The following is a 25,194-nucleotide window of genomic DNA, read 5'->3' as shown; positions in this document are numbered from 1 at the left end:
ACATAAACAATGATTTTATAATATGGGCCACGGACGCAGCATAGCTAGTTGTCGGCACTGCTATAGCGTAATCGGAAGAAAACCGGATAGAGCGGAAAATCTACGAACACGAAGATAAGAACTCCATTTTAGCTACTTGAACACTCATTTGATGATCCTCACCAGGACTCCTCAAGTGGCCTGAAAATAGAGCAATTGAATCCTCTTGATATTGAGTAATCTTTGTAGTGAGATGTTGACAGTGTCGCAAGTTGCGTACAACGCCATGTTAGTCTACTGAAATATGTACAGTAGCATGTGAAACTTCGTACCCAGGGGAAAAGAAACACATTAAACATTGTATGTGTCTGAAGGAAGGATTTATGTATGTATGTATGTATGTATGTATGTATGTATGTATGTATGTGTTCCTCGAGCTTGAAATCTTGAAGGATTTTTGATCTATTATGTTAATTAGCGATGGAAATGTCAATCTATCATAGCTGTCAATCACAAATAAATCAATTAATTACTTCGTCCATTTCAACAGTGTCTAATTGGTATTAGTTCTTCATCGCCGTCATTGTTTTCCTCGACAAAGCCACACTAGAACACGGTACAAGTTACAACAGACAGACAAAAGACTAATTGTTACAATGCGTGGTTTTGGAATCACCGGTCACGCGCCGTCTCTGTGCGTGTGTAGTGTCACTAATCCACTCTCCCACTGCGTGGCTAGAGACAGCGTGGCAGTCATTATCTTAGAAAGATGAAGTTACAAGAAAAGAAAGATAGATTTAGAACTTTAGGAAATGGAAGGAAATTGCACTATGACTGAGGTATCGATGTTCAGCGCGTGTTCTCTCTTCAAATTATTTGGATATTTTGGATGACGCAACCTTAGCTAAGAGAGGTGAACAAAGCAACTTTGATTAAACAATAATGTGCCTTTAGGCTGATTGTATTTCCCACAACAAATCGTTTGGACTGAAGATAGCAATTCCCAAGGAAATCATTGAAGGATCGGTTCCTGGAAAGAAACTGTTTCTAAAGCGGTCAAACACAGATCAGGCGAGGGACTTGCATGCTTGCCACAATTTGGCAACATTTGGAGATGATCGCTATTGCAACAAAGTTACAGTTTGAATTGTAGGTATCTCGTCCAGAGATACCTGGTGACGATAGTTTGGATTAAAAATCTATTTGGCGGGAATTAGGAAGAGGCAGAACCAAGGGTTCATTACAGCAGAATTGTCGATTTGCGTTGTTGTTACGAGAGTTTATTTTGATTTCATTCGAACACATTCTGTTTGTGACGCCTTTTTTTTCTAAAATAGTCATTGTTCAACAGGTCCACAAAACATCAACAGACGATTTTCCTTTGTCGTTCTATTGTTGTCAAACCGTGCCGACTCAAATGAAGCCCCGGATGTCCACCTCGAATAGCAACACCGGATGCATTACTTCCGTACTTTACAAGCAAGAGTGTGATTTGCTTGGCCAACAAAAGACTAAGTCTAGCATGCGGCTTGCTAGAGGTTGTCTCATCTTATGTAACTCAGTACAAGGGTTTCCAAGAATAGTCATCTAAAGACATCACAGAATTATGTTGGCAGATGTAGTGATATTTATCTCTCAAGAAAATTTATGTTTGAATTCACTCTTACAGCTAGTCAGTATACTACTAGGTTTTGTTTGTTGACGGCTCTCAAAGACTGCGCGCATTTAGAAATTCGTCTAGGTGTAACATTGACAGCTTACATACAGTTTGTCCATCGTACCTAAGTCTTGAAGAAAATCACATTGTTCATGCTGAAGAACAAACTGTCAGCCTTGCCATTACAACAATTTGAATTCGTATATTTTTTTCCTAGAATTGTCATCTTGTTGTCAACAGTAGCATTTGGCATAACACATATACAGGCTGTGTAGAGTCGAATACTGTGTATTTTAACATGAAATGAAGGATAAGAACAAGTATTTTTCAATCGGAATAAAATCCCTGGAAAAAATGTCCCCAAAATAACAGCTATATGATTCTTTCACAAGAACCGCTGTGCGATCAGCTAGATGTACCATCGGTTTCCTGTCACAGTACGTTATTTGTGTAATCACTGGCGGAAAGAGCAATCAGGATTGGCGGGATATTTTTTAAGCTAGTAGCCTATGATATTTTCATAATCTCCAATAGTGAAGCCTGTTTTTGTCCCGCAAGAATGCTGAAAGACAGTTTTGTCAATATACGTGACAGAATGCTTTTCGTTAACTATGCAATATGGCCGTTTATGAAGGAATTTAAGGTAGATACTGATCTACTGATAATGATTACGGGCATAGAGGCTGTATTAAGTCCACATGGTTTTCGGTGTAAACAAATAAACTATTTTGCAGATAGATCGAAAATATTGGAAAATGCGTCAACATTTAATGGAGCTGTAGTAAAAGACGTATTTACATCCCATATATGTTCTTAGATGACGTCAACATGTTTACAAGAGGGCTATTTTCCAATAGTGATTACTACATTTGTCTAAATACTTCCTGGTTTGACATAAGTCGAAGGATCGTATTCCTAAAAGAAACACGTGTTTAAAAAGCCAGACCGGCAACCGCTCCTGTTTCCGTAAACATCACTGGTGACACTGCACCGGATTCCCTCTTAGCATAGTGCAAGGTGGGTATTGTATTGTGTTTAAAATTCTATCGTAAGGATTCCTTCTCAATGTGGAATAATCACGTACCTACCATCTTGCACTGTATGACAATTCCTCTCGAGCGGCGCTGTTGGTGACTATGTCACCATGCAATGACAGGGTCACGATTTCCATGGGATACAAAACTATGACTTTCACAGGGTCACGATTTCCATCGGATACAAAACTATGACTTTTCTTTTTCGTTTTCGGACAGATCGTAAGCTCGTAAGGAAAAATGTTGTCAGTATTGTAGCTTTACGCATCCACCCACGAATCACAATCATAAAACAGACACAGGGTATGAATATTTAAAATGTACTCATGAAAGTCGACGTCAATTGTGATTTATAGTAGTAAAGGGGTTAAATGTGTACAGCCTTCTCCTTTTAATCTTTAAATAAGTATTCTTTTAATGCAGTGTAACAATGTTTATGACCAAGGAACAGTTGATAATAAAAGTGGCGTTGATTGGCTATTTCACAGCCCTGTTTACCGTTATCTCTATTATGAATGGAGGCAAATACATAGCGGTGATTACAATAACAATTAAATATAGTGAGAGAGTATCGCGCGTGACGTTTAGGACCCCCTAGGTCGTATCATTTCACGCTTCACTCCAATTTTCGAAAAACTCAGAGATGATTTATTTGCCTAATGGACAATACGGTGTGCCCTCTCTGTAATTTAATGATTTGGTGTTTACAGAAAGCGTGTTAGAATGTCGCCAATCCGTCAAGTTGTTGTGCGGACGAAAAATCAAACTTGTGACTCCCGGTGTAGTAACCCTCCGTGAAATAGCTACAGTTCTGAGATTCTCCGAGGGTGCCAATGTTTCTGAACAAATTCATTCATAAAAGTCAACGATTCCCTATTCTTAGCCACCAATGTTATACATTCTGTCAGGGAAAATTGGTCGCTAACGCTGTGGGTGTAATATCCCCTGGTAAAACGCGCGCTGAAAGAAAATCATAGGCACTCCTATGATGACGTCATCAAACTAGATGTCATGGCCACATGACAATCATAGATGCTGAAATTTCCGATCAAATAAAAAAATGACATGATTTGAAAAATACACAGAAAAATAAAATCCAGAAAGACTTTACAACCAATGGCGAAGGTCATTCTCACATTGCCTTCATCAATTCTGATCCAACTTTTAACTTTACTGACAACCTCCCCGGACACAAAAATATCAGAAACAAGAAAAGTATTACAGAAGTGACATCAGCAAATTTTGCAACCCATACATTTTTTGTAGTTTGTAATCCAGTGTACGATGCAGAACCATAGCAGACTCGGAATGCTGGCCGTCAACGGCGTACACATTGAAAGCAAAAGACAATTGAAAGATTTGTACCAGAACATAGCACGTTATCTTAGTTTTTCCCCGAGTACCCAATGGATGCGAGCAACCAATATGAACCGAAGAAACATTTTGCCGCCAAAACTGTGAAGAAAGAGATCGTTTCAAAGTGGTAATGTTGTTTTGTTCGGTGACACAGACGTTAACTTTTAAACCGACCGGTGTTCGCGCCAAACGGCAGATAATGTGTTCGTTTATCTTCAGAGAGGAAAGTGTGGTATTAAGCCTTACAAATAGTGGACGTATATTATCCTTTTCAAACTTTGAACCAAATTAAACTTCATTTCCTGACTCTAATCTTGACCCTTCCCATTGTAATGAGTTCATTGAAATTAGTTTAATAGGATGCTTAATCCCTGCAAAAAGGGGATACTTTGATTTGTTGGATGGATATTAGCAAGCTTCTAAAAACTTTAAACAGCAGATATCGAAATTAATAAAGTAATGGTTGCTAGGGAATTTGCTTTTTGAAAGAAAAATAAAAGGACGCAGAATGATTTCGAAAGCGAGGTTTTTTTTTAAAATGGAGTTCGGAAAGTGCTATCGACTTTCACGCATCTTGACGACTCGCCTTTTTACACTGCATTTGACCGAAGCCACTTCGCGTCGTTGCCGGTGTTGATGCGGGGTTAGCGCGTGCGTCCGCCGTTGATTTGAGGTCGTATCGATCATTTGTCATTCTCCTCTGAAAAATTCAGCCCTTGATTCGACACACTTGCAGTGGAACTGCAATAACCTTTGAGTTCATTTCACGTCACGTTATACTTTTTAAGAGATACTATCCCCTGGAGCACCGCGTTTGCCAGCGCGCCTGAAAAAATACCCTGCGGTCACGAATGAATTAAAGCATATCACTCCAGGAGTTCAAGTTACGTTCAGGCATATACTTAACGCTTTCCCAACCAGACGATTTCTGTCAAAAATCATGAGAAACAACTTCCGCTGAGGTAATGCATAAATTTATCTCATTTCAAATGAAACGCACGCTTTTATCCTGGATCAGCGACGAGGGGAATGGTACACCATTGATGGATAGGAAGAGTTCGGCAGAAGGTATACCGTTTGTTAATTTTAAAATCCCCCAAAAAATGAACATATTGAAACCAAATCAACAAGAAAGCGTTCCTCGACAAGGGTACGGGAATAGTTTAATGTCCTGCTCCAACTTAATTAGTTTTCTAACCGCTCTGCTAATACTGAAGTATCCGGATCTTCCGAAGATTCAAACAAAGGACATTTTTTCATGGGCACTTTTAGAATGCCTGATGTACATCACCTGGTTTTCATGAAAGTTGTACCGCTCTATAAATACCAGCAGTTGTAAAGTCTTGGAGGTTTTGCTGCAAATGTTATGTTCATAGAGACACACACGTAGACATACACCCTAACAAACACTGTAGCGGAAATATGCCAAATGTAATGTCGCTGCGAAGTGTGAGAGTTGCGACACCTTATGCTCTTCGTAGTCTGTCAATGATTTCTTGACCGTCCCTTTGAAATTCCGTTCTTATTCAGCTTTTCGACATGTCCAAATGGTGCAAACACGGCGACTTTTGATTCACATATTAAATCTACTCTTATTGGATTGCTCAAATCAAACAAGGAATAAACAAGCGAATCACTGATATTTTCACAAATCGTCATATTTCGAATACATGTTCTTGCGTTGGTTTTTGCCGCGTTCAGTGTGTGCCTGTCGTCTGCGTTAGAGCTGCAAATTTGTTTCAAGTGTTGGTCGCAGTCAAGGAGCTTGAATCTACAAGTGTTGGCTCGACCTCCGCGCGTTGAGTGTCGCCTGGTAACCAAAACCGTGTAAACCAAAACCGTGTAAACAGTCTCTAAAGTTGTCAGCCTGTAAAGAGAAGAGGAAACATATGTTTGAATGTTTTAGCTTGTTCGTTGCTTGCTCTATTGTCAAATACTCAAAAATTGATACTTTGACAATTTTATAACTTTTTCTTGGGCTACCTTGTAGTTTTGCAAAAGCCCCACTATTCTTTTTGCTTGCTCCTCTGAAGCGAACCTTAGGCCTAGATCATGTACAGGGAATTTGATCATGAAGATAAGTGGAAGGTTTCATCTTGAAAGGGGATTTTCTCGATAGATCTTCCGGTCGTTAGTTTGTTTTTTCCCGTTAAAGTTTGGCCAACGAAATTCAACGAGGACACGCGAATCGCACGCGTCCTCCGAGCGACGTCCAATGAGCGCAGTGCTTACATCGGTTGGGGCAAGTGCCACGGGATTCGATTGGTCCACGGCTTCGATCCCCCTTGAGTCAAGTCCACGCCCACATCAGCAACACAAAGGTAGCGGGTTGAAAAGGCGAGTTCCGGTTTTACGTACGATACATAATTACTTGAAGGGGAGCCCGAAGAGTCATTGCGGATTGAACAGTCAGGTTGTCCTATTCCCAAGTCATACCGAATAGGAAGACAAATTGACGTTTCTTCAACGAGCGGGAAAATCCCCTTCATCGTCGTCACCTCCTGACGGAAGCAGTGATATATTTCCAGGACTCTTGTTGACGATCGGCATCGATCTCGGAACAGAGCGACACCAAATCGGAAGCTTCTTTCAGAAAAAAAGGATTTCTGTTTTAGCTGAGCATCCTGGCAAACATCACAGCGGACATCACAGCTCTTCAAAAAATGCACCGCATTGCGCATCCATCTTCAGCCAGCCCGACCGACTGCAAACATTCTTGTTCAATGTTTCTGGCAGCGACCGGTACGCGTCATATTTATGTTAATTTTCTAGTGTAAACTGTAGAAATGATATTAATAAGTATAAGTAATTATGTTGAACCAACATGAACTTTGAAAAAAAAGTTATGAATCGTCATCAAATTTCACCGAAATTGTTATTGAAATGCACATTGTACTTTAAATAATTATTCTTGTCACCAAATATTACTGTCACCTGTTTTGAAATTACTTTTCTGGAGTTTTTGCGTGATACAATTCAGGTTTGCGGCATTTTCACACAATCTTGCAAAGCTTTTTGCGCTCCGCATTTACTTAAGGAACTTCCGACCGTGGAAATTTTTGTCACCAATTGGCTCTTTCCGCCGCCAAGATGTCGCATTTCCCGTCACAGAGGTCCACATTGCCGGTATGTTGGGTAGAGCCGTGCCGAGGAAGCGCTATCAAGGCAGCAGAGCATATAAAAAAATCGAACGCGGTGTGAGAGTCTTAAACGCGACGAAGACAACACGAGTTAAAAAAACTGGTCAGGCACAGACACGGTGTACATCATGATCATCTTTCGTTCTTGTCGCCGTCCCGAGTGTAATTCCTGGAGCGTGTCGTAACAGTAGGGCCACGCGCCCTATAATCCGACCCTGGAGTCATGACCACTCCTGTAGTATGACCATTCTGATATGGTCACGGGACAACAATGAGAAGTCGTGAATATCGGCATAGCACTGTTAATCCGCCCATGTACAACTCCCTTATTTGTCTCAGGCCTGCGTAATAAGTCCCTGTCAGTTCATTCACTCGGTCACAATCGGCACATGCCCGAACAATGTACTTTACTGTTGACGATGCTTTAGAGCACACTGGCTTTGCAATCTCAGAGAATATCAATTCGCGCTGTACAAAAATAAAACTGACCCAATATTTTGATATCTTTCAGTCTTGTGAAATTTAGACAAATTTAAATCGCCAACTTTTCGTTTGTTCTTGATTGCTGTGAGTTTAAACTTTACGTGTTTCTTCTCTTAATTCTGTGCCTGTGTTTGATAGAAATGGCACAGCTTCTCCTACACCATTCCCAGTATCAAAAGCTGTAACGTTTCCAGTAGATACACAGTTTGAATCACCCCCTCCCCGAAATTTTCTTACCGATGCAACAAGCATTCCTATCAGCATTGCCGTTGCCACCACAGCGAGTCCCAGCTTTTGATACCGTACGCCTGTGTGTATACAAATCATATTTAAATGCGTCGATATAATTAATTTTAAAATTGTATCTGTCATTTATTAAAAATCACATATTAAAAAACTGCGTCTCATTTCTACGTACAAAGTGGAACTTATTATCAATTAGTTAATTAAATTTTCCACCACATAAAGCTCACTACGTGCGCCTTCATTTTGAGAACCGTATTAAAAATGCCAAGGAATACAATGATGAGCGGACGTTTGTAAACCCAGGTAGTCTTGTTCGCCAGTCGTCTTGTTCCGCTCATTGCCGTCTGTTACGTCGAAGGGTTTGCAACGAATATCGGTGCAAAAATATCTTGAAGTCAAAGCTAGTGTAATTATCTGGTTACCTGTGCAACGGACATCTTCGACTGCAGAATGTTCTCACCATTCCATGGCTTGGATCCTTTAGGATATCCAGGAAAGGGATGAAGAGGGTTTAGACGGTAGCATATGTGCTTCTAAAATCTGATTTCGTAACTTGACTAAGGCGATGAATGGTGTTTAATTCGATTGGCTGAGTGCATAGAATAGGTCGTAAGTTTTCATCTGTCTGTTTTCTGTCACTAAGCGCAGTTTTAATATCCAGTCGCTTGTTTATAATCTCTTTCTTAGTGACTGGCAACCAAACCGCTCGTCGTCGATTGAGGACAGTTGGACTTGACGGGCATTGTGACGGGGCGTCGACATAATTTGACTCCGTAATAGCGACAAATTTGCCGTTGTCATCGGGGTGAATGAATCTGGTCGACATGTGGCTAATTTCAATATAGAACACCAATATCACAGATGCGTAGTGGCGCGTTCATACTGTGTGTACACGCCGTGAGGTTTTCAAAAAAAATCCACGACATGGTCATCCATGATTAACAACACTTAATGAAGCCCTTTCGATTGACCATCTAGGCGTACTTGGTGATTTTTTTGTCCTTTTCTCACAATCACGATAAATAAAATCGACTTTAACTCTAACGCATTGAGATCGATCAGAAATCGACATCAGATGATGCAGTTTGCCAGTTTGAAACGCACTTGACACAAGATCGCAATTTCAAACTTGTCGTTTTTTCTTCATTTGCAGAACCGTCATACGACGCCATCATGCGAGACAGACAAAATGCATGGAGCACGGCACAAGCTTCTCAAAATAAAGGTAAGAAGTGGCTATGAGAGAGAGAGAGAGAGAGAGAGAGAGAGAGAGAGAGAGAGAGAGAGAGAGAGAGAGAGAGAGAGAGAGAGAGAGAGAGAGAGAGAGAGAGAGAGAGAGAGAGAGAGGAGAGAGAGAGAGAGAGAGGTGTTGGGGGGGGGGGGGCTCTTCTGCAAGTACAACATTTCGTCTCGGACCACAGCGTTGCTAAGAGAGGAATTTACGCGTTAAGCTGCATCACTTATCACGTCAATTATAACAGAACTAATATTCGATAATTTGAATTAACAGAGACTTTTGTAACAATCCCCGTTCCTCATTTACCCAGAACAGTGAAAAATTGTACAATCAGTGCACTCCAAAGTGTGCTGTTGTGAATGTGTATTAGTGTATCGCCGAAATGACTATCCGTCCATCAGTCAAATTGTTTCTTTTTCAACAGAAAAAAGGTTTCAAAATTCGAGGCGAAAGATCCCATCAAAAGCATATGCTTGTTTTGTAAAGAGGTCCGGCTTAACAATGACTTGTGTTGCAAGCGATGAGCTGGACACAGATGTTTCGATATGATGGCGCTAAATTGAATCTATCGTGTCCCATCGACATCTCATTAGCGATAGAGGGTTTTTTTGTTAGTCACTCTAGTTTTACTATCAGCGTGTCAAAACACCTGTATCGACCAGAAATCGTATCTGTGATCCGTCCGGACCACGCCGACGTCCATCGATTTTTGCGTTGCTAAGCAGTCGACTTTATTTGGTGAAAAAGCGCCGATATTTTTCAGTCGGGAGTTAGACTTCTGATTCGCCGCGCACAACACACAGATGCGTTCGGCTAGGATCTCCTGCGTTTAAAGAAATCGGCTTGCATTCATGGTGACGGTTCACATGTGTATCGCTGGAAATCAACAATAATTTTCGGTGAGGATAAAGGGGCTATTGGAGGCTGATTGGGTGCGGCGGAAAGTCGTCCTTTTATAGGCGACATCTTTGATATGGGCAGAGTGGCGAATCGCACAGACACGCAGACAGATTTGCTGTACAATAGCGTCGTCACAAATTGGCGTTCCTCACAAAGACATCACTGCAAACGGAAAAACAGCCCTTAAAAGAAGATTTAGGGATTTCATGCGATGACATAAAACGGTTCTCAAGGAACATAAAGGAAGCTGGGTATCAAAAAGGAAAAAAACCTGGTGTCGGGAATTATTAATTTCAGATTCGGTACGATTCGGTCGCCCCGGCATTGACATCACATGTGTTTTCACAACACGGTAATTAGCTATCTCGGGAGACGGCTTTGCATTCTAATTCTTAGCAATCTGGTTTTTCCAGTATTCGGATCCCAAAATATCAGAGAGATTAGATATATTCTTTCATTGATAAGGAGAATCAAATTAGATTTACTGAAAAACAGATGTATAGGCCCCACTCTTTTGTGAACGATTCATTTTATTAATAGCAAAATGAAGATCACATTTGGGATAGAGAAAAATAGGTTTTGTAGTTTATTCGGATTAAGGTGCGGATATTAAAACCCTGTTTGTTTTAAGACCCTACGTGACACTGGGGAAGTCGGCATCACATCTTTCTCCCGGGAATTTTCCAAAATCTTGGGGTTTTTTGCAATTGTAGATATGTTGAAAAGCGAAGTCTTTGAACCGAGTCCGGTCGGTCGGTAGTAGGGTATGAGCGAATTCTCGACGCTTACATGGATGAACTCTGTTACTCATAAACTTTATCTGTCAGAATACAGCATGTTTTGCCGGCAGCAGACGTGTAGGATACTACTTTTAAGTTTCCATGGAAAAGAAAGCGTCAGGCTTTGTCTCCGCAGGGTTAGGGAGGAGTAGGAAGGATTGGTTGTTTCCAAGGAACATTCAGCGGGAAGTAAAAATCCGCTCACGGCTTGGTGCCGCGTTTACGCGACGGAATAATGGAGAAACACGTTACCAGAAAATTAAACCTGTCTAGTCCTGTTGTCATGGTCAACTCTGTGTTAACTGTATAATCTGGAGGGCAAAGATTAATCTATTAAGTATGATCTTGACAGCGAGAAGACTCTGAAAATCCGTACTTTGGTTTGAGTCCCCTAATTATCAACAACTTAGGCGCTGAAAGAGCGGCAAAATATTGAAGAATATTGAAACGGCAACAGTACGCAGACGACAAGCAGCATGATCGCAAGCAGTCATGATCCGCTTTTTGTATACGCACTGAACTTCAGCCCTGCGAATTAAATCATTTATCTAGTCGGCAAGCCTCGTGCCTTTTGTTGAAATAAAAAGAAGATTGATCCTTAACACTGTCAGTGTCAATTCAAAAGCAAAATGAACAGGCCAGATGAATTAATATCCTTTTTTTCTCTCAATACTACAGGTTACTCGCCATCATTCCCGGCAGTTCCAAGACCGGCGGTGGATGCCCATACTCACATCAAACCCGGTAAGCGCGCTATTTCTCCTTTCCTGTCGCCTGCGACTTTTCCCCGCCAAATGTCTTCGGTGTGTTCGCACGATTTCTCGCGAATACTTGCGCGCAAACTATCATAAAAATCCCCATCTGATCTTTATTATGAGCTAGGTTTTTCTTCATCCTTTTCACCGGTACTTGCAAAAAGTTACGAGGAATTTCCTTGTTTTAATAAAAATGAAGAAACACAATATCAAACGCATAAAAGATTACAGTCCATCAATCATGGTAGCTGATTTGACAGAAAAAATCGATATGATGATTGAAAGTTGAAACGACAATTCAGAATGGGTCAAACTGCTCAACTGATAACAATAGCTTTGTGTAATTAACTCAACATAATGATCTTATTAATGTTTTGAAATAACGGCGTAACTGATACGGTTTTTGCCCAGTTGATATTTTATATGCGCTCACATTATTTCTCAGATCAAATAACCTCCCGCCTCAATGAATATATTCGAAAATGTGTGACAACTTGAAGTCAGATTATTGTATCTTGTATAGCCGACGCTTTACTGTGGGACTTAGCAAGTGCCTAAAATCTTTCTCAAAGGTTGGTATGTTTGTTCTGATCTTTCGTTACTTCTTTTCTCGTGTTTTACAGACCCTACCAGATATTTGGGCCAGCCAGCAGTCGATTAGCCAACGCAGGTGAGTCATTGTTTTGTGCAGCGACCCTGGCACAATGCAGCACTCAGGATTCTGGAGAGTCACCTTAGTGTACAGCACTGATGAAAGCATCCTCCGATTTCACGTTTGCTCAGCCGACATTACGAACAAAAATTTAGGCCGACTAACGGTGTCATTCAAAGCTTTCAAGCCCTTTGACTTTTTGTGGTATAAAAAGAACACTCAGAAAAAAACTCTCCGAATCTCCGAAGACCATAGTTTAGCGTAATTTTAATCTGTCCATCATTTTATCAGTGCATATAAAATACTTAATTGACTTCATACAAAGCCCCACCCTACATCGGAAAAAACTTTTTATTCTCCGAGTACAGTGTTGATGTATCGTTGGCACCTATTAATACTTATATTGCCATCAATATTACCGCGTCATATAGATTTTTATCGACTGCCGTCAAAACTCGTCACAACCGTTCCTTTGTATAGGCCGAATTTGACAGTCACACATAACACCGTGAAGTCGTTGCCATGACACTAAAAAGTATGCAGTTTCTTCCATTATCCGTTTCTTCTTTAAACAGAAGCCAAAAAACAACCACAGGTCAAGAAAAATATTGCTTAATTTGTTTTCATCTGAAAGTCATGGGCATCAGTGTATATGAGAAACTGTCATTACTTGTAACGAGAAAGGGCTCATGAAGACGACTTGAAGAAAAAACAAAAAGAGTTTTTTTCCCCGCTGACACAGGACTGACGTGAGCGAATTCAGGGAACGCCGGGACACTTTCCCAGAGCGGTGCATTGTTTCGAACGTCGGTTGAAAGCGAACGCTCCTTGACGCACGAGCAAGCATTTCCCACCGGGTTTAGACCTCGTATATAGGAGGGGGAAACGACAACCGCGGTAGGGATCGTCAATCTGAAGTCCCCGCAGGCGGGAATCGTTACTGAAAGCCCCGCGTAATGATAGGTGAGCAGGCCGAGCGTATAATTGGCGTCCACACAATGGCCACCTTAACAGAACCATAGGTGGACCAAAGCTGTTCTCCCTGCCCGCAGGCCAACTTTACAAAAAGTACGTCGATGACACCGCGGCAACAATGCAGCCCATTCAAAGTTTCTTGCTGTATTTAAGATGATAATTTTGATTGGGAGCCGTTATTGCTTCCGCAGAGAGAAGCTACAACTAAACTTTTGCACCTCCTACCGAGGACTGTTCAAATCCCGAAGCGAAAGCTTTACTTCGACTGAGCTGTCCCCGGACATTTATATACGTCACGATTCAATAAATATTCAGACGAAATTTTGCTGTATACAAACGCAACCCGGCGCAGTTTCCAGAGTGACAAGAGTGCTGTTTGACGCGTAGAACTTTCCTCCGATATTCTCATTTTTTGTGAGAATTCTCATAAAAGTTACACCATGCCCTAAATTTCGACGGATTTACATAAGAGCAAAATTTGATATTAGCGGTATAAATGACATGGTTGGTTTGATTGAGTTTCATGGACTGTCCCTTAATTTCGACGTTAACGTTACAATCATACATTTAAATGACCTCATTGTGAGCTGTGTACGCCTGGATAAACTTGACTTACGTTCTCGTGTCGTGTTTATTAAACCCGCCTTTGTTCAATAGCGCCGAATAACAATAGGGCTAATTTTCAGGAGGGTTCCCCTTTATTCTGTACCGTGGGACAGAAGTTGGACACAGAAAATGCATTGTCTGTCAAAAATATCTGATCGGAGGTTCACTCCCCCGCACAACGTTGCAGATTTCGACCAACGTTCTACACCCAACAGTCGAAATGCAAAAAAGTGTTAGCGCGCTTTTTATTTCTTTCTTTATCGCAAGAATGACGTCATTCCCGGGCCAGAAACATGCCTAAAAAGTCAAATCAAATCCAAATCAAATGGCTAGATGTATCAGAATTAAAACGAAAAGAAATGCATTCAAGGTCGAAAAAGCGAAGTGAAAAAAAGGCGACGTTTCGAAAAATGAAACTTGTAACGGACCAAGTTGAATAGAATGATGCACTACAAAATCTGCAAATCGGTCAGCAGCTTTTCTTTGTTGACCGCCAAAATTGAGAAAGCGCAAGACTTGTTGAATCGAGCTCTCTTCACAAATCGAGTGTGTATACTCTGCTCAGATTCTCAATTTCCGTCGATCAATAGTTGGTCCCAAATATTAATATTACATTAATATTATTGTTTTCCCAATCCAGTTCTCGCTAATGACTACCCCCTTGTGCGTTCTTTAACGATAATTTTGACAGAGACCGGTCTTTTGTTTGTGTAGCCTGGGCACTGTTTGCCCGTCCACGGCGGTGTGATGGCAAACGAATCGGCGCTGAGTGCATCTAGGACGTAAATTTGCGAATAACTGATTGACTTACCAAGATATTATCGATTTTAACGTTTCATTTTAATTCTTTTGAGTCTGTTCATTTTTATTAGCGTTTAAATACTGCCTATTGATCGGCGCATGCGTAGACAAGTTTCCAATCGATCAGCACATGCGCAGTTTCGTCGCGCTAAGTGTTCTCATGGATGTCGGGGAAAGGGGTTTCCGTTTGGTCTTTAAAGGGAGTTTACGCATCACTAGTAGTATATAGAAACCAAAAAACGAATTTTGTCACGAGCTCTTTAAGGTGATAAATTTTTATGAGAAAATATTCATAACTGACAAAACGAACTTGCCGGCGGGCGCCTCGGCTTCAGCGATGATTTTAGGGGCATGAATTACTGTTCCGCTTTGCATTACGATGCTTACGCCGAAAATTAGGGACTGCGTTTGAAGAGAAATTTTATCACTTATTTTACGCGTTCTTACCAACTCGATGATTTTCAAGCGAACACCTTTCTTGGTCACGGATTTTTCATGTTTTCATGTTTCATGTTTTATGTTTTACGAAAAAGTTCCATAGTAAAAAAGATGAACACTGACTGATCAACATTTCGTCAACATAGGAATTGCAACGATAGAGTTGTCGATGTAGAAATTGAGTGACACACCATTTGTACTGCAAGATATTCACAAAAATCGTAGGTGATAAAATCATTGAATGTTTTCACGAGAAACGTGCAGACTTTCTGGACCTGTGCGACGTGAGAATTGTGGAGATTGCCACGGGAATGGGAGTGCACGATGATAATAATTATAATTGCCGATCACAACTCTGACTTTTTATCTGACGCGCGTAACGTTCGTTAGAGACGTTCGCACAAGGTTACTGTTAAAACGCATCCACAGTAACCCTACCATCCGTTTGTCAAATCATCCACGTCAACCATTATTGGTCGTTTGACAGAGCTGCGGACGTATCTTTCCCGCCTTTTTTCACTTTCATAATTTTGCATTGAAGCCATCAACTGTATTCGGTCGTTAGATCAGTGTATGGCCTCCTCTATTGTTCCCAGTCTATTATTTCTATTTGTGTTGTCGATGTCAAGGCGACTGGACGCGCGCGCTCAACAAGTGTTTTCCGCCAAGAGGGGATGAGCGACGGACGGTTGGCTGTCGATACTCCCATAAAGCAACCTATCTTCAACCAATCGACGTTTGTTTTTCTCATAACCCACCGACGGCCTTATTACCATTTCTCTGGTCGCTTGGCAACCGGACAGAATGCTACGCATTTCCCCAAGTTTGTCACCTCCAGATTTTTTTTTAAATTATAAGCTGCGCTCTGAAGTTTTCATTTTATCGCCGCTGCTCCATGGAAACTAAAGTTACGCAAGGGGAGAAAACGGAGTAGTTTTGTTCGGAACACTTTTAAAACCAAATATATAGAGTTATTGAAGTGGTCTTCGCTGTTTAATAATTACAGCGTTTCAACGGTCAGACTTAGAATTCAGTAACTGCTTCACCTATGTAAATGTCCTGAAAGTCACGTGTTATGGCGAAATTTGAGAGATATAGCGGTCCGTCCTCCTAATCAAAACAAATACAACGCCTTTGAAAACCGATGCTGTGGATTCGGTTTGGTCTTTAAAATCAAAACGAGTTTCCGTAGGTAGTTTTTTGTTGGCAATAGAACGCGGTAATTACTGTGCTAACATCCCGTGTTGTGCAGTCTTTTCCGAGCGGTGCCCGGGGGCAATATTCCAATTACCTCTCCGACGGTGCCAGCGACGCTGCTGTAGCAAACCACTCGCGGGATTACTCAAGCTAAAATTGACCAGAACCTCAAAAAAACAGACCCTTTTATTTCAATCTGACAATAAAATGAGAAAATGCGACGCGAATTTCTTGCGACTTGTTTAGAATGAGTGCTAAAATTTGAGCAGCTAGAGATTCCAATATTTGCAAAAATTGTTGTTTGACACGTGAAAATTTGATTGAAGACGTGACCTTGATAGGGGTTGAGAGCCTACGATTTATACAATAAAAATTAAAAACAGAAAATATGACCTCACTGAAAATGTAGCACTTCATTAGATTGTAGACGCACTGTGATGATTCGCTAGAAATGTCTTTTATGTCTAGACGATTTACAGTCAGTAAAATATTTTCAACGAATTAAGTTAGATTACAGTTTGACCTGTGATTCTAGCCATGGGGTTTGGCGTCCTGATACAGCATTGCCGTGTCCGCACCTATAGGCTCCATTAAGGCATCGAGGGGGTCGCAATGCACGGGTTTTGATAAATACGATCTTTTAATTACTATAGCAGTCAGAAATTGATGTTTCCATTGAAGGAGAGATGGATTCAACCCACTTGGCTCACAACAGGACAGAATTACAGCTCAAATAAGAGCACTATGTTCAATATTGATTTATAGGTCCGCTCATTACCCCCTTTTTGTCGTCACTTCAGGTTTTCAATCCATTATGAAGTCGAGTCGGACAAAACATGCGCGTTTGGTCCGTGAAGCCCCATCTAAATGAGGAAGTAGACTCTGCTTATCGAAAAGCAGGGATAGACAGCACGATTAGTGATGGACACACGCCAACTTTAATTGATAGCTTAACGATTTTGTATTTGTTAATAAAATGGAGTTGCTTTGGTGATATATTTAAACGACACAAATGTCAATAGGGCGATAAGTTGAAACCTACTCATCAAATGCGAATACGACGAAAAATGAGATCCCCTGGTTGGGACAAATGCAATTATCTATTATTATTTCTTTTGTTCTACACAGGTAGTGGACAGATTCAGTTGTGGCAATTTCTGCTGGAGTTGCTGTCGGACAGCAGTAACGCTCACTGCATCACGTGGGAGGGCACCAACGGAGAATTCAAGTTGACTGACCCGGATGAAGTTGCTAGGAGATGGGGAGAACGCAAAAGCAAACCAAACATGAATTACGACAAACTCAGCCGCGCTCTGCGATATTACTACGACAAGAACATTATGACCAAAGTACACGGAAAACGATACGCCTATAAGTTTGATTTCGGAGGACTTGCGCAGCAGTGCCAGATGCAGTCAGATCCCACAGCCTACAAATACCAATCAGATCTGTCATATCTTCCGGGCTACGCGCATGCTCATAAGCTCAACTTCGTTGGACCACGCATGCCCGCTACTTCAACTGGTCTTTTCCCATCTCCGACGTCATACTGGTCACCGACTGGAACAGCAAGCATCTACCAAACTGGACATGTACCACATGCTGGCAGCCACCTGGGATCATATTACAGTTGACTTTTCAGCTCCGACCTTTGAACTCTTTATTATTCAGGGTTTTGCTTCTCGTAATTCCACGTGTGCGCGAGCGCTCGAATGCTAAGCCCGGCTCCCCAGCCCAGGGATCTCGAGTGACCGTCTGTATGTGAAGAATGCTATAAATTGTGGACAGTTTTAAACCTAATAAAACGTAACGTGTAATTAAGTATCAATGCCAAACATGACATCGGGTCCACCATTGTTAGTGACGTAAGTGAGAACGTCATCACAAAGGTCAAGCAATATTTATAGATTAAGTTTTATTTCGTTGGTTGCCAATTAAATGTTTAATTTTATTTTTCTACGTGGGCAGAATAGAATTTTAAGTGTTTTTGAAAATTGTAGCTTTTTCGTTATTATCAGTAGGCCTTCAGTGTCGACTTGTCTGCCAGCAAGATTCCATTGCATATGAAGTGCCTTGTTCACCGCGTTCCTTTCTTCATCGGGTCTCTTCAAAGAATGTAAATGAATTAATCATTCCATAATAGTGAACTTAGCATGTAGATTCCAATATGTGATATTACAATCGAAACGAAGTGCCCGGATGAAGGATTGCTTTGCCAGGAAAACTGTTTCAGTTGCTGCAAAAACCTGGCTGTATCTTAACGCATACGTTTTGCCACTTCATTGACTATTCTTGCAAAAATCATCTATTTAATGATCCATTTTTTGAAAAAAAATCTATTATCGTTATTTTTAAGCTATGAACCATCGCGAGATATCGCGAGATCGAGCTGAGCTCGTATTGTAAATCAGTAGTTCTATGACTGAAAGTCTGCTGACTTTTGGTTTATAATTATCTATGTAAATGAAATCGGAGAAGAAATTTTTTGTTGTTCTTTTTTTAAAAGAAAGTATAGATATTTCCCCAGCGGTCTGCTACGTATTGTGTGTCTGTGTTTTTTGAGGACAGAGTACACAATTTTAAAATTTAATGTTTACTGTATTGACTCTTATAACCTTTGAACTCTTTAAAAATTATTTTTTCCTGCAATAAAAAACTTATAAAGAACTACAAAGTTTTCTGTGTATCCTTGACTAAAGATGTGGCCTGCGAAACCAAAATTTTCCTATAACCGAGGAAACTCCTTGTTGTATGCAATAAAGATTTGATGCATGGTTGTCCGAGAGAACCAGATATAGACAGACAGAGAGACACAAGATATGAAATACTACATTAGTGAGAGAGGAGGAGACATAAGGATGGCGAGGAAGATACAGAGATGACGGTTTGAAGCACGCAATGTCAAGATCATAAAATGATATTTTAGCTGCATTGTGAAACGTTCAACAGCGTCGACAAAAGCTGGTCAATATTTGTATATATGTATGTATGTATGTATGCATGTATGTATGTATGTATGTATGTATGTATGTATGCATGTATGTATGTATGTATGTATATGTGTATGTATGTATGTATGTATGTATGTACGTACGTACGTATGTATGTATGTATGTATGTATGTATGTATGTATGTATGAATATATTTGTAAGTATTGGTAGATGGACTGATTGATTGATTGGAGTACTTTAAAACAAGACTGATGTTATGTAGGTCATTCCCCCCACACTCATCATGACCTGAGTTCAATTAGTCTAGAACATTCTCAAGGTCACTGCCCTTGATGACCTCACAACCTTGAATTCAATAGTCATGTTTGGAATGTTCTGGAAAGTTGATTAGTTGTGTAAGGGAGATAATTTTAGAACAGTAATAGCATGTCAATAAAAAGTTCTAGATTGTTCTTAATGCCTTTTAGTCCAGTCAATCTACGCCAAAAAAGGGGTCAACCTAGGACTAATTGCAACAGAAATTATTTCTTCACCATGCATTTTGGAAAGGTCCTAGAAATAACATACTAAAAGTATAATAAAATCTAAGGGGTGCAACAGTGCCTAATTTGCATAAATGTAAAGGGGCTCATGGGTATAAAATTGTCGCTGATAGATGGTTTCTACTTAAAATATGTGGCTAAACATGATTTTGATACAGGCTTTTTGGCTTATTTGCCTCCTTTTTGGTCTAGGCGATGTTGTTGAAAATATTTTGTCATCATAGAAATATTCCTCATTTGCATAAATCCAATATGGCCGCCACAACACTTCACTTTTCTTAGTTTTTCTCGAATTAATAACTATTTTTAAGCTACTACTGACAGCAATAGAATAATTTTTTCACATTGAAATATAGACAAGTCCTAGAATAACATACTAAAATCCGAGTACAATCTAGAATTGTAAACAGTGCCTAATTTGCATAGATGTAAAAGATTATGGGTACAAACTTAGTGCTGACAGAATGTTTCTGCTAAAAATAATTGGCTTCACATGATATATTATGCAGGTTTTTGGCTTATATGCCTTGTTTTTAGTTAAGTAATGTTGATGGAAATATCTAGTCGTCATAGAAATATTCCTAATTTGCATAAATCCAATATGGCCGCCACAACCTTCACTTTTCTTTGTATTTTTCCCAATTAATAACTATTTTAAGCTACGTCTGACAGCAATAGAATTATTTATCCACTGTGTATTTCAGAGAAGTCCTACAATGACATACTAAAAGCCTCGTACAATCTAGAAATGTAAACAATGCCTAATTAATTGCATATATGTAAAAAGATTATGGTTATAACTAGGTGCTGATAGAATGTTGCTACTAAAAATATTCGGCTAAACATGATATATGCGGATTTTGGGCTTATTTGCCTTGTGTTTGATTCAGGCAAGGTTGATTAAAATATTTTGTCGTCATAGAAATATTCTTCATTTGCATAAATCCAATATGGCCGCCACAACACTTCACTTTTCTTTGTATGTCCCTAATTAGTAACTATATAAGCTACTTCTGACAGCAATAGAATTAATTTTTCTTTGTGTATTTTAGAGAGGTCCTAGAATGACATACTAAAAGTCCAATACAATCTAAGAGGTATAACATTACCTAATATGTATAATATAAATGGATAATGGGACCAATACATTCACTGATAAAAGAAATATATGCATATTGAATTAAGAAAAATGCGACATCATGTTCAAGTAATGTATGCATTTATCTTAATTTTTGTCCAGGCAATATTTTTGAATACATTTTATCGCCCGAGAAATATTCCTAATTTGCCTAAATCAAGTATAGCTGCCACTGCATTTCACTTAAAAATTATATTTAATCTACACAACAAGTAGTTTTTGTTTCCACTCTGTATTGAATGTAGAGAATGACAAACAAAATGACTATTAAGAGGGGAGACAGTGCATAATTTGAATAAATATAAAACTTAGAAAAGGGAACAAAATCGTTGCTGTTAATATTTCTTAAAAATATATTCAGCAAATTGATATTTAATTCAAGCAATTTGATTATTTAATGTACTTTTTGTGTTTGTAGGCAATGCATAAATCGTTTAAGACTCCTCATTTTACATAACTGCAATGTGCCCCTCCTACCACTTTACTTTTCCCTTTTTGACCTATAGTATAAATGACTATATATAATGTTAAAAAACAACGGAGATCATTAGAACTAAATTTTAGTAGGGTCATGGAAGTTACATATCGCAAGTTTAAAGGCCTGTGTTGGCACCAGATTTTCTCATCAGAAAATTTACCCACCAGATTACAATTTCAATGGAAAACAAAAGGCTATTACACCTCAATCATTCTCTTACAGACTAGAACAAAGGCGATCCCGGGGATCGCGAAAAGTGCATTTAATGAAGTTGTGCATAAGACAGCTAATTTACCCAAATGCTAAATGGGTCATAGATGCTATACAAAACCTGGTGCTGATAATCTATTTACGAAAGTGATTTAAGAGATAAGCTGACATTTTAATGACTATGTAAGATCATTTTTTGTTTTTAGTTCAGGGAATGTTTTCAAATATATCTTACAGCGATAAAAAGTTATTATTTGCATTAGTCCAATAAGTCAACCATGTCACTTCCTTTTTCTAATTGGAATATGAATTATTTCTTCACCTTAAATACTTAAAAGGTCCAAGAAAGGTATATTCAAAGTCTAATACAATCTACATTGTACAAAGGGCTAATTTTAAAAGATTTTATAGGAAATGCCTACACTGTATTAAATGTAATAATTGAAACTTGAAATGTTTTACAATATCGTAAAGAGAGATTGGAAGTTTTTACTAACATTGCCAAATATATTTTACCTAATTTTGAGCGATTCCTCATGTGCATAAATCCTATATGATGACCAAAAAATAATTTTCTTTAATTTTTCAAATTGACGTCAACTTATTTTAATTAATTATGTTATCAGTAAAATGAGAAGTTACATTAAGAGACACTACTTGTTTAAGTTATTTTATACTTTAAATTCTTCCTATCGAAAGATGTCCATTTTATAACTTGAATGAACATTTTGCTCAGTACATAGAAATTGACGTGGTTATTTATTTTCTGTGTATTTTAACTCATTGTAATGATTATATACAAATAGGGCCTACAGAATGAAAAGCCCTGTAAAAATAAACAATGATTTATTCGTATAGTTCATTTCAATTATCTAGAGACTTTGCATAATGTCAATAACATTGGCAACTTACTGGAAGATTTGGATTTTCTTAATGCATACCAAAATGCTTGGCCAAATAACCAACACTTTGTACTAAGCGAGGCTGAAGAAAATTTGTGTTTCAGCTCTATTTTCTTTTATTTTTACCCTTACCCCGTATTACTAATATAGATTAAGTGTTGGTAAAATATAATTAAAGACCAGGTTGTGTGGCACTGGTAAATCAGATATATACTTTTGACTGTGTGCAACTTGCCCGTTCATGCCACATACAGAAATTATGATAATAATGATAAATAAATTATAATGATCATGATGATGTAGAGGTACAATTGTTATACTATATTGCCAATTATCATGAAATATGGATAAGGAAACTGTTCCTTTATCAGCTGAAAGACATTACAATAATAAAGGTCACTGCATTTCTCAAAATTTTGAAATTTCTTAAAGACAACAATTGAAAATTAATATAAAGTCATATAATGGACTGAAGAGAGAGATTTCCTGTTTAATCTTACCGTACAAAGCCATAGCATTTAAGGAAAACTGAAAAAAATCTGTTGACTGAATCATGATAATCTAAATCACTGGTAAATGCAAATCTAGATACTTTTCATATGTTACATTTTCTAGCTGCTCTTTCAAATTTTCATGACCGTGAAACAAGAAAACCAAAATGTGAAGGGATTTGCATCACAGAAGCTGCCGTTAATAAGTTTATCAATTAGGATATCAAATTTTGACATCAAATTATCATAAATTGGTTATCCTGTATTTTGAACCTTATGGAAGTCTCACTCAGATTGGCCAGACTCTAATTCCTTGGGTGATCGATCTTATTGGTGATAATACAAAAGTCTAATAATCTGCAAATGGGAAGTCCATTACATAACAGCCCCATGAGTGATACTTGCACATCTAAGATCTGATATGATACGCAGTATCATCCTATGCTTCACATCTTTTCATTGGTTACCCTTCCCCATACTTATGGTTCTACCATGAACTACAGCAGCATGATAACCCCAGAAGAAAGCAAAATCTAGACTTTCTGTTGTCAACGAAAGGATTCTGGCTGTAAACAAATGAACCACCTAGAGGAAGATGTAAACAGAGAGGAAGAGGAAGAAATTTTGATATGATAATGATCATCATAATAATTGTCATCACCACTACCATCATGGTGATTCAAATGATGTTCGTATTTATACTAATGATAGTTTAATAATGAGAAAGATGATTCACAGGCACAACTGTTAAGTGTGGTGATCCATTTATTAGTAACTGAATATTTCCATCGTCATTGAAGATAGTGGCCAAAAGCATAAAATATTCCTTCAAAAATTTTACTGCAATCGAACATGCTGTAGGATAAAATGACTGAAAATGACAATTGATGTCAAATTATTGAACACGTCCAATGATTTTTTATGAATAACCTTATCGTCGTAAAAGAAAGAAGAATATCCAAAGAAAGAATTCTGATTCCCTTTATTTAAATAGTAATGCTCTGAAAACTCTTCTCTTTATTCATTGCATTTCTGAATAACCAGAAAATGCCAATGGAAGCTATTGTAGTCTTATTGTATTCAGAAGACTGTTTGTATCAATTATGCAAATTAGGCCTTTTGTATTAAAAAAATTAGCATGCAAATTAGGTCAACCTCATTTGTTTTAGGTAATTCTTGCAAAACCTTAACAATTTCATTGAGAAAAAAATTGTTTAAATATGAGCTTAAACATTCATTATGTCTGAAATAGTGAAAAACTGCGAATATATGCAAATTACTTAATTTGCATAATCTTTATTGTTCAAGACATTTAGAAAATAACTTGTTGAACCTTACTAAATTGTGTTGCAATGAAAAAAGTCACTTGAATTCAGTTTACATGTCCAAAATGTGAGTATAGCAGTCATTTTAAAGGCGATATATAGCTAATTTGAATATATGCAAATTTAACCAATTTGCACCCCTTATATTTTCCTATACTTTTAATATGCATTAGTGAGACCTTTCCAAAGGTCATGGTGAAGAAATAATTTCTGTTGCAATTAGTCCTAGGTTAACCCTAAATTGACTGGACTATTTATAAAAGGGACGTGCTCAGCTTCCAGTCAGACTTTTTGGGATCGTGTCTCTTGTGTGTTACTAAACTCCAGCAGTAGTCATTCTCAAGACTTTTCAAGACCTTCACTGCCAACGCTGGATTTATACTGTGGACTTTGTGCAACTACAAGCCTGCAAGCCGAAGGACTGTTCATTCATCCGACTGACTGTTACAACTCTGAGACTGGAGCTTTGCCGTCCCAGCTGAGATAAGTAGTCTGTACACTTTTAAAGCTTGTACTCTGTCCCTGACTTAGCAATTAGTTTTGTTTTCGTAATAAATTTTGTTTAAACGGAAACTGCTGAGTTCACCCTTTTGTTCGTTTTCTCTGCACGTAACAAATTGGGGGCTTGTCCGGGATACGAATATTTTGAGCCGTTTGACAACATTTTGCCTACCTTTTCAAAACTACTGTATACTGTGAACTCAGCGAAATTCAATCATGGCGGAATTCAAGCCAGACGAATTTATGGATGACCTTGATCAGGACACATTTAATTCCCTCAGAAAAGACAACCTCATAGCACTGGCCAATTTCCTTAAAGTAGATGTCAAAAGATCTATGCGCAAGCGAGAAATACAGTTCAAGATTGCAAAACATTTAGTTAATTCTGGCCATTTTGAGGAGTCTGCCTTAAAAGATTAT

At 38.8% G+C, this 25,194-nt stretch overlaps 1 protein-coding gene across 1 annotated transcript in view; it reads left to right on the top strand.

Moving 5' to 3' along the window:
• Positions 1–18,890, top strand: part of LOC139125222 (transcriptional regulator Erg-like) — a 39,219-nt gene extending 20,329 nt beyond the window's left edge. Inside the window, exons 6-9 of the mRNA XM_070691320.1 lie at positions 9,049–9,120; positions 11,490–11,559; positions 12,190–12,236; positions 17,364–18,890. Coding sequence (XP_070547421.1) covers positions 9,049–9,120; positions 11,490–11,559; positions 12,190–12,236; positions 17,364–17,869 — 695 coding nt within the window. The 3' untranslated portion in view covers positions 17,870–18,890. The remainder of the gene's footprint in view (positions 1–9,048; positions 9,121–11,489; positions 11,560–12,189; positions 12,237–17,363) is intronic.
• The last annotated feature ends 6,304 nt before the right edge of the window (positions 18,891–25,194 follow it).

The sequence above is a fragment of the Ptychodera flava genome (assembly GCF_041260155.1).
Source record: "Ptychodera flava strain L36383 chromosome 3 unlocalized genomic scaffold, AS_Pfla_20210202 Scaffold_25__1_contigs__length_14229661_pilon, whole genome shotgun sequence".
Lineage (NCBI taxonomy): Eukaryota > Metazoa > Hemichordata > Enteropneusta > Ptychoderidae > Ptychodera > Ptychodera flava.
Note: the sequence above shows the minus strand (reverse complement) of the source record. Positions and strands in the feature narration are given on the sequence as shown.